This window comes from Lagopus muta, chromosome 5, assembly GCF_023343835.1.
Source record: "Lagopus muta isolate bLagMut1 chromosome 5, bLagMut1 primary, whole genome shotgun sequence".
Taxonomy (NCBI): Eukaryota; Metazoa; Chordata; class Aves; order Galliformes; family Phasianidae; genus Lagopus; species Lagopus muta.
Window position 1 is genome coordinate 22,618,891 of NC_064437.1, and position 10,188 is coordinate 22,629,078.

At 48.6% G+C, this 10,188-nt stretch overlaps 1 protein-coding gene across 2 annotated transcripts; it reads left to right on the plus strand.

Moving 5' to 3' along the window:
- Window positions 1-3,741: 3,741 nt before the first annotated feature.
- Window positions 3,742-9,709, plus strand: RGS4 (regulator of G protein signaling 4). 2 transcript variants are annotated; one of them, XM_048946589.1, is made up of 5 exons: window positions 4,073-4,335; window positions 5,361-5,465; window positions 6,386-6,447; window positions 7,238-7,404; window positions 7,983-9,709. In XM_048946589.1, the coding sequence occupies exons 1-5, from the start codon at window positions 4,292-4,294 to the stop codon at window positions 8,232-8,234; spliced, it is 630 nt and encodes a 209-aa protein (XP_048802546.1). In that variant the 5' UTR covers window positions 4,073-4,291; the 3' UTR covers window positions 8,235-9,709. The 2 variants fall into 2 exon arrangements, with proteins under 2 accessions (XP_048802547.1, XP_048802546.1); XM_048946590.1 differs by lacking the exon at window positions 7,238-7,404 and having other exon boundaries at window positions 3,742-4,335; window positions 7,983-8,053.
- The last annotated feature ends 479 nt before the right edge of the window (window positions 9,710-10,188 follow it).

Genomic DNA, 10,188 nt, shown 5'->3' on the forward strand with positions numbered 1-10,188 from the left:
GTGCTTTTTTTTCTGAGACAGATGTGGTGATAAAACAGATTTATAAATGAGTCTGACTTGCTATCAATATTTGGGTTAAAATACCATGAAATCCATATTAAATGGACTCAAACTGGCTGAGACATTTCAAAGTGTTTTTAGTATTTGGAAAGCATCAGTGAAGAGGCATATGGTAGCTTGGTTTGTGGTCCAGTGTTATTCAAAACTTTCTGAGTGATCAAGAGGAAATGTTTAATGGGCTGTTAATCACAATGGATGATGAGATGGAGATCTGGGAACTGGAAGGCAAATTACTCAAACTGCAGCTTTTTCTGCTGTTTGATGCCCAGAAACAAGAGCAATGGTCAGACAAAAAACTCTTTGTTTCATTGGCAAACCCAAACCAGGAGAAAAAAAGTCTGTTTGGGCAGAACAAAATTCTTCATTTGCTACAAGTTTAAGTATTTTTTTCTGATTTTTCTCAGCCTTCTTGATAGCAACAGAAGTAAGCAACCCAGAAACTAAGGACTGAAGAAAAAGCAATACCCCAAAACAACCACCACCCTAAACGAGTAGTACGTAATAGGAAATACCTGGGAGTGTGGGAACACTGAATGAGTTGCTTCTTTGGTTGTATAAAGTCTATGAAGATGGAGCCTGCTTCATGAATAAGCCAACATCTACAGAGCATCACTTCAGAGAGGTGCAGGCTCAACAGAACAACTCAAAGCAGCATCGCCTTTAAAAGTTCATTTTATCGTAGACAAGAAAAGCAAAGAGGTGACTGGGTCAGCCTGGAGATAAATCCACTCACAGAAATTCTGCGTGTGAGCAGCGAATGAAGCATGTGGCAGCAGGGTGAGTCATGGCTCTCGTCAGGGCTAATTGGGGAGTGGATGCTTTCCCTGCACAGGCTGCCTTGGGCTGCTTACCAGGGCTGTGACTGCAGTCATGCATGAAGTCAGGCACTGCACTGCAGAGACATGGGACAGTTCTGTTTCTTTGTGCTGTGGAATGCCACTTCTAGGAATCCCTGTGCTGGCTGGGGGACCTGATGGAGACAAATTAGGCTTTTCCATGCATCTTTGAGAGAAGCCAGACGCCGGCAGAACCCCAGGACAGAAAACATGGCTGCTTGTAGTGTCAGATGTAGGCACACACAGAATTGACTCAACCAAACTCACACCCAAACAGTCCTTCCAGGGCACCTTCTTCCCAGGTCATTAGTGGTAATTCAATCAAATCATGCATGTGAGTGGAGAAGATCTGGTCCTTGTCAGCAGAACAGTCTTACTCACTGACAACAACACTGGAGAAGGAATCTGTGGTGGGTAGGATTCCATGCAAGAGAGTGCTTGCAGGCAGGGAGCAGGCATACTGCCATGGGGATGCTCAGCACCCAGAGACATGCTAGGGCAGTCCTGAGAGACTGGCAGACCAGTACGAACAGCAGAAAGAGATATCCAGCCTGTACAAGCCTCAGCAAGGCACAGCAGGGATAGAGCCTTGTGCTGCTGGGAGGGCAATGGCCTCTGGTAGCTTGAGTCTGGGCAATGACCACAGGAGCAGTACTGCTATGCTCCCAGCCTCCTCCCACGGCCTGTGCTGTGAGCTAAGGGACACATCCTGCACTGTGAGCTGAGGGATGCATCCCACACACACACTAGTGGGGGAGGTGGATGAGCACGTACATGGATTGTTCCCTAGCAATAGTGGCAGGAGGGAAAGCTCTGCTCTGCCTACCAGGCCACTGTGAGGAATTCCTTGGCATTTACTTAGTTTTTTTGAGGCTCTTTTCGCTTCTGACAGCATCACGTTTCAAGGCTGTGGCAGTATTTGTTAGAGATATTTTGGCAGGGAGCCCCTAGCCTCACACCCCCTGCCCATCCTCACTACTGACCTCCCCACCCTTCTCTGTCCACAGGCAAGGCAAGCAAAGATTGCATGGCACGCACAAGAGCTGCCATGCTTGCACCTGGCAGGGATGAGATCTTGGCATCAAGAACAGCCCTACCTGTGTGCTGGGAGAAAAGAGCTCATACAAGAGGAACAGATAGAAGGAAGTATTTCTCATTGGGGACCATCTGTAGCAGCTAAGATGATACTGAACTTCAACAGCTGGGAAACACAATGGGGAGGAGAAACACAACACAAACCCACGCTCCTGGCAGGAGGAACAGACTGAGCAAGCATGTGTTAATGAGCTGGAAAGAGCAAAATTTTGAATGCTGCAAAATTCTGGGAGTCTGCATGCCCAGTCTGGAGAAGGTGGTCTTAATTGCAAATTGCCTAATTCTTAATTGCTGTCTGTTGTGCTGGCAGCGTTGGAAAATGCCTCTTGTTCTCACAGCCTGCTCAAACAGAAATTGGGGTATCCAGAAGGTAAGTGAATGTTGAGAACTGCACAGGAAATGTGCTCACTGTATAAAGAAAGTGTAAGATTCCTAAATTTCTGAATACACCCATTTGCAGAAAAACTGCAGAATTTCTGTGTCCTGGACACAGGTTCCCTGGCTTAGCAAGCATGAGTGTGCTACAGTCTGCTAGCAGCAGTAGAATCTCGCAAGTGTAAGATTAAAATTAATTACATCTTTAAATTGCTCAATTAAGTCAGATTTTTCTCCTTGGCCATATTCTGCTCTTTGACTTCTGAAACAGGATACAACAGAGAGCTTTGGCACCAGCTCTACAGTGCTGTCACCCCCCACAGACCCACCCAAGTGCTGTTGGCTCACCAACACTCAGATGAAGTATGACAGTGCCTTGTGCTACAGTTAAATTTTAGTCCAAACAGCGTGGGAACTGCACAGCTCAGGTCTGGCAGTAGTCACATTAGAACAAAAGCATTTTAAGGTTTATTGGAGTACTTAATGCTTCACTTCGTGAACATCCAGTGCAGGTAACAAACTGAGAGGATGCAGTGTGCCAAGGCAGGTAAGCTAGTCCAGGAGTTGGGTCTTCTGCGCTGCAGGCTGGAGGCTATAGAGATATGGGAGGGAAGAGCTTACCCTACACCTTTTCCAGGCTGTGGGCAAAGTATTTCAAATGTCCTGGCAGCAGTGGGCAATGTGGGCAGACAGCCTGCTGCTGAACTGAAGCTGCTTTGTTTCACAGGAGCAGCATGTGCGCATGATGGTGCATGACACCCTCTTCTAAGATGGTAGACTGTGCTGAGCAGCAACTCAGCCAGCTCTTGCTTCCAGAGGGGTGCTTTCAGCCTGCTTCTGCCTTCTGCACCCTCCTGGAGGTGAGGAGAAGTGGCACAGCTGGAGTCTTCCACTCTCCTTCAGAACTACACCAAAACCAAGCAGTGCAGCCAAGCATCCCCATGCCCAGGTGTGTGGTGCATCCTTTAGCACAGAGCAGCCTCAATGCTGCCAGGAAGTCCCCTCCGAGGAGGCACTGCTATGCCCAGTGTGTTGATGAATCTTCTCCCCTTGGTGCTCAGATACACTGAGTAGCAAGGTCTGGCTTTTTGAGTGGGGGCAAATGCAGATGAAGAAGTGAGGTGTTAGTGATACCCGTATATTTAAGGCAGCCATGTTCTCAATGTCTCATCTTTTTTTTTCCTACACATATGCACGAGCTGTCCTTAAATATAAATGTGCTGGGACTAACTCATTTTGTATTCCAGTGGTGATGTGCTCCTCAGACCTTTTTTTTCAGCGTGATCAAAGGCATATATCCACACGCCTCCAGAATGAAAGTACCCAGTCTCATTTGCCTGGGTAGTTCCCTGGTGAATTCACATTCCTGTTTCCTAACAGCTCCAGCTTCTGCATTTGCTGAGGCTGTGGGAACCTATGGGGTTTTGAATTCTTGTCCCTTATTTTCACTAGGTTCCTCCAAAAGGAATGGGAAAATGAACCAAGGAACTGACAGAACAGATTCCCCTGACCCTTTGCCCCTCTGAAATCTTCCCCCAGCTTTTATCTGCACCATTCCATCTTTTGAGACAGGGGAAAGCCCCTGGAGCTTTTTCATCCTTTGCAAAGAATCCATCTCTGCAGCCACCCAGCTTCATTTCTGGTAAGATTTTCAGTCCCACTCAGCCATTTGTCTCAGCTTATACGTCACCCTCTTCCTCTTGGGTGGGCAGAAGGGGGACGGTGCAGCTGCTATGCTGGCTGCTGACTGGGTCACTGAGCTCTGCTGGGCTGGCTGGGCTAGGCTATAAAACAGAGCCACGCCAAGCAGCTGGCTCACAGGCAGACCGAATTCTGCAGCCAGCAAAGGACCTGCGCAGCCCCTGCTGCTTCCTGCCTTGTGGTTATTTTTTTTCCTGGAATACAGACCTGACCTTGGGAGCAAGATGTGCAAGGGACTCGCTGCACTGCCAGCCACTTGCTTAAAAAGGTACTGTTTATTTCTGAGCATCTCTCGTGGTCTTGTTAGCCTGGAGATACGCTGAAATGCACTTTGTGTCTGAGGCAGAAGTGGCAGATTTGGCTCTGATTCCTTTGTAAGATTAGATACAAATGATGGTTTACGGGCTTTTTACTGTTAGTCAGAAACAGAATTGCCTAAGGAATTTGTACTGAGCTGTGGGAATGCTACAACCGTCCTTCCCATCAGCAAAACAAACAGCTTGCAGCATTGCTCTGCCTTGATATTCCTGTCATCTGCTTATGCCACAAGCTTTTACCCCTTTTCTGCTTTCAGCGCTCTATCTCTGGTGAGTTTCCTTTTCTTGATTTCTTTGAGGGGGAAGCAAGGCAGACATGATTTCACAACAACTGGGGTTCATTCCCCAGAACACAGCCCAAGTTAGAAACCAAACTTTGCAGGAGCAGGAGACAGGTGCTGATGTGGGGTGGCTGTGCCCCATGTGTGGCACTGGCCAGGCCACCCCTGTGCTGGCTGAGCTGCCTGTGCACCCCCAGCACCATGAGCTGCCCCACAGCCCAGTATGTACGCCTGCTGTCGTCTGGGGAAAAAGGCTGCCTGCTCAACATGGCTTTGGAAACAAGTAATACTGACACCCTCCTGTAGGAAGGCATTAGTAAGCATAGAATCAGACACTGGTAGCTGGGCAAGTCAGTTCAGGGAGAAGCAGCACATTTAGTGATATTTTTCTATCACAATATTTTAAGTGTAAACAATTAGTAGTAATACAACCGTTTCTCCCCCTTTGCCAGCCCTCCCTGCAGGCTGAGGAGCTCAGCAAGATGATGCTGCTGAGAGTGAGAAATGAACGCTTTGACTTTGCTGTATTTTGTCTAGCAAATGAAACAAGGAGTGAAAAGTCAACACTGGAGTCACTGGCTGTGACCTGCTTTGGTCTAACCAAACAGTGCTGAACAAGCTTACTGCAGTCAAGGTGGCTGCAGAGGGAGTCATAGTGCATTATTCTCATGTCATTCTTGAATTGTTTCTTTCAGTGCCAAGGATATGAAGCATCGTCTGGGTGTCTTGCTGCAGAAGTCAGACTCCTGTGACTATGGCTCTCCACAGGGCAAGAAGGAGAAAGTATCTCCAAGCCAGAGGTAAGAGCCGTGTTGCCATGCAGTTGAGCAAAGGTTGGCTGCAATGTGCTGTTTACTCCTGCAGTGAGATGGAGTCATTAGCATTTCTGCTGCTGCTGCTGCTTCATAGTGCCTCCTGAACTCCTGTGTGCTTGAATCCAGAATTGAATGCACTCTCAATACATTTGCAGACGACACCAAGCTGGGAGGAAGTGTCAGTCTGCCTGAGGGTAGGAAGGCCCTACAGAGAGATCTGGATGGGCTGATCACTGGACTGAGGCCAATGGGACAAAGTTCAACAAGATGAAGTGCCAGGTGCCGCACTTTGGTCACAACAGCCCCATGCAATGGTGCAGGCTTGGGGCAGAGTGGCTGGCAAGCTGTGTGGAGGAAAAGGATCAAGGCTGTTGGTCAATGCTCAGCTGAACATATAAGCCAGCAGTGTGCCCAGATGGCCAAGAAGGCCAACAGCATCCTGGCTTGTATCAAAAATAGTGCATCTGGCAGGAGCAGGAGGTGATCATCCCTCTCTATTCAGCTCTAGTGAGGCCACACCACAAGTGCTCTGTTCAGTGTTGGGCCCCTCACTACAAGAAAGACATTGATGCCCTGGAGCGTGTCCAGAGAAAGGCAAGAAAGCTATGAAGAATCTGGAATTCAAACCTGATGAGAAGGGACTGAGGGAACTGGGAGTGTTTAGTCTGGAGGAGTCTCAGGGGTGACCTTATTGCTCTCTACACCAACCTGAAAGGAGGCACTGGCACAGGCTGCCGAGGGAAGTGGTGGAGTCACTGTCACTGGAGGTGCTCAGAACCATGTAGATGAGGCACTGAGATGTGGTTAGTGGGCATGCTGTGAGTGGGCTGATGGTTGGAATAGATCTTCTTAGCGGTTTTTTTCTACTTTAATGATTCTATGATTCTCCCTTTTTCTCCTGACAGGGTTAGCCAAGAGGAAGTCAAAAAGTGGGCAGAGTCATTGGAAAATTTGATCCATCATGACAGTAAGTAAAGAGTTTCCTTCTGCTGATGCTGATGCTGAGGAGGAGATGCTGAGGGTCCCGCCAGCAGCCAACATGCCTAGCAGTCCTAAGAGGCATGGGGTGTTATCTTGTGTCTTTTAACAGCACGATGTAGCTCCTTTGACTTCTGGGAGGGGTGGTGAAGGGTGCTGTATGTGAGATCCAAGGGGCATCAAGAGCGGCGCTTTGGCTGACTGCTAGGCTGTCCCTTTTGTGAGGGCAACTGTTCCACTCCTGTGCCAGATGATTTCAGGAGCAGCAAGACTGAAGCACGCAGTCTTTAACATTGGGTTAAACAAGAGGCAGAAAGCAGAGAAGCTATTTCCAGCTGAATCTCCATGGGAGACTTTGTCTTCCTATCAGTTCCAGACCACACTGATGCCCTTGAGGTTTCCTTCACGCCATTCCCATGGCCTGAGACTCTGCAGCATATGCTAGCTGGCTCCTCAGGTCCTTCTGGGATCATACAAGTTGCTTGTGTTCTGGCTGAGCCACAGAGGGTCACAGTGTGGGGGCAGGCAGCTGAGGACCCACGTCTGACATCCCAGTGGGACCTGCCTGAATTCCAGCCTCCTTTGGCCTGCACGAGCTGCTGCTGTGGAGGCTGGAGCTGTTGCCAGTGGAAAGGAATTGCTCAGTCAAGGGTAATCCAGAACTGCTGTTTGCTGAGGCATATGGTGTTCATATGTGTTGACCAAACCCAGAAATTAACGCTCTTACCTGCTCTGATTTTCCTCTATAAACCCTATATATTTTCCTCCATGATCTGTAGGAGGTCTGGCTGCTTTCCGTGCTTTTCTCAAATCTGAGTACAGTGAGGAAAACATCGAGTTCTGGGTCAGTTGTGAGGACTACAAGAAAACCAAGTCACCAGCCAAGCTCAGCCCCAAGGCCAGGAAGATATATGATGAATTCATCTCTGTGCAGGCAACAAAAGAGGTATGTGCACAGAATATTTTTTGGGCATAGATTGGCATATATATGAGCACCCTTCACACGACATTATACACGACATAGACCCCAGGTCCTGAACCAGGCCAGAAATAGGGAAAAGAATTCTGGTAGTTTCACAAGAATTGAAAAGCGCCTCTTCTCTTGTGCTTAGCAAGGAAATAGTGTCATCTTTATTGTGTTAATATTTAACTTGGATAGAGAGAAAGTGGGTCTAGTTATGTGGCCATCCCACATGCACACTCAGGTGGGAAAAGCCCAAGAGGATGCTGATTCCCAGTGTTCCACCTGCTCCATGTTCCACCTCCTCATGAAGTTGCTTGAGGTTAGTGCCGGGCTGAATCCCAGAGGAGCATGTGTCAGTCTGCCCTGACAATTCATCTAGCAGAAGAGATGCATTGGTGTCCATCTGCATGGATTATTTGAAGGCTACAGGGTGTCCAAGGGTCATTTCAGACCACTGCCCACACGGACAGATTAAGTTTACTTGGTGGAGTTAGGAGGCACTTGGATATGCTAACCATTCCTGGGACAGATGCTACTTATGCTGTCCCTTTGGCCCACAGGTCAACCTGGATTCATGCACACGGGAGAAGACGAGCCACAATATGCTGGAGCCTACACTGTCCTGCTTTGATGAGGCTCAGAGAAAAATATTCACCCTCATGGAGAAGGATTCTTACCGCCGTTTCCTCAAGTCCCCCTACTACCTGGACTTGGTCAGCCCACCCACAGCTGGCTGTGGGCCCGAAAACTACAAAAGAGCCCAGGCTCATGCCATAGACTGTAACTCTAATATCATCTCCCAGTGTGCCTGAACCTGCAGTGAGGTCAGGAGCAGGCTGGGCTCTCGTAGGAATATATGGCAGCAAAAGCATTCATTGGCATGAAGCAACAGAGCTGTCTTCAGTAGCTGTCTAATGTCCCCATTGTGTCCCGTGTCATGCAGCAGCCAGCATTTGTAACCCAAACCAGGCTCAGTCTGTGTAGCAAACCCTCCGACTCCGACTGTGTAGGAGCCCTGGGGTCTGTCTGATGTGAGAGCGCAGTGAGGTCACTGTGGGTCCATTTCTGACAAGCACTGAGCCCAGGAGGGTGGGAGCAGCAGGGAGGGGGCACACACACTCACACCTAGTGCTGGCCATAAAGGGAACAGTCTCATGGTGTCACAGTGTGACGCGTAGCAAGGAGCAGGGAGGCCACGCAAGGTGGTGTGGACTGATACCTCTCACCCCTTCTAATCAGCAAGAGCTTAGGTGGGAAGGAAGGACTTGGTCTGGTCCTTAGCTGTTTGTATAGCTCCCAGCTATCAGGCACAGGAAGAGCTCCACTCTTTCTTGAAGGGAGATCAACACTTTCAGGCTAGCACACAGTCTCCTATGGTCATTACACAAAATTGCATGAAAGCTCTCTCCGAGCTGCTTTTCCTGTCTGTAGCATCTAGATGAAGTTGGCTGAGGACCTTATGTTTTTTTAAGGCTGCACAGAGCTACTTTTTGGGGGGAGGTTCAGTTTTTTGAACGTGATTGTACCCTTCACACTCCCAAACTAAATCTATCATTCTTATACTATAGCAGAGCAGAACTGAAACATGTTCCTTCTCTTCTAGACAGATATTAGTAACTCTTGAACGCAGGTTTGCCTGTCCTGACTTGAATGAAGCAATTTGTAATAGACTAAGACCACTATCACAACAGCTGAGGAGGGAAGGCGCTGCTTGGGAATACTTGAAATATTACAGGCTTTTTTTTTTTTGTTAGTTTGTTTGCTTTTTAAGTTATTAATGTAAGTTATTCATGTCATCCAGTAGTTGCATTACTCACTTTTGTCCTGAAGATGGTGGAAGGGGTGTGCTGGCCTCGCTACTGCTCCTGGGCTCTGGTCATACTCTCCCCAGCTCTCAGTCTTTCCCTTGCTGGAAATTGCTGCTCTGACAGCCATACATTCCTCGTACTGCATCCCTGCTCAGACAACTGTCCTCACAGGGGTTCTGACATGGCAGAAGGCTGTGGCTCTCCAGTAGGTGCTTTGAGGCCCACACAAAAGCGTCTCTTCTCACATTTGCTTTCTTTTGCATTTCTTTGTGTGCTGACACATACCACCCTGCATGTTCAGCTGCAAGATGGAGAGCTTCTAATACTCTGAGCATAGCTGAGCATGTGGCTATGTTTTATTTGCCTCTGGTACTGGGAACTCTTGACAACTCTTGCAAAAAAAATGTATTGATATTTAAATAATAATGAATACATACTAAATAAAACATATTTGGATTAGTCCCTGCTAAAGTGCTGTTGTGTGAACCAAAGAATGCGTGGTGATGCAATTCACTGACTAAAGTTCCTCTGAAAAGTCATTTCACAAGTGGCTCTGCTCCCATTGTTTTAAATCGGGGAAGGGTGAAGCAGCCATTAAACCCCTACAGGTGTGCTCCCCCGCAGAGGCATCCATCATCTTGGGGCAGGGAGTAGGGGTGGGCTTTTTGGGGTCCATGCTGTTCCTAACAGGGAATGCCCACCCTCGTCACAGGGCTGGGGTGAGCGCAGGGCCACCCATGGAGGGGGGAACCTCCTCATTGCAAATCCCTGGTGTCCCATGTGCCTCTGCAGCTGGGATCTCCCCTTCCCCACCTGCACATCAGAGCTCCAGAGGGGAGCACGCTGCAGCTCAGGGCTCAACCTGACCATGTGCCCAAGCACTGCAGAGGTAGAGCTGCCCACTGGGGGATGCCCAGGCTGTGCTGGTGCCAGGGATTTCCTCCGCTCTAGTCTCTTG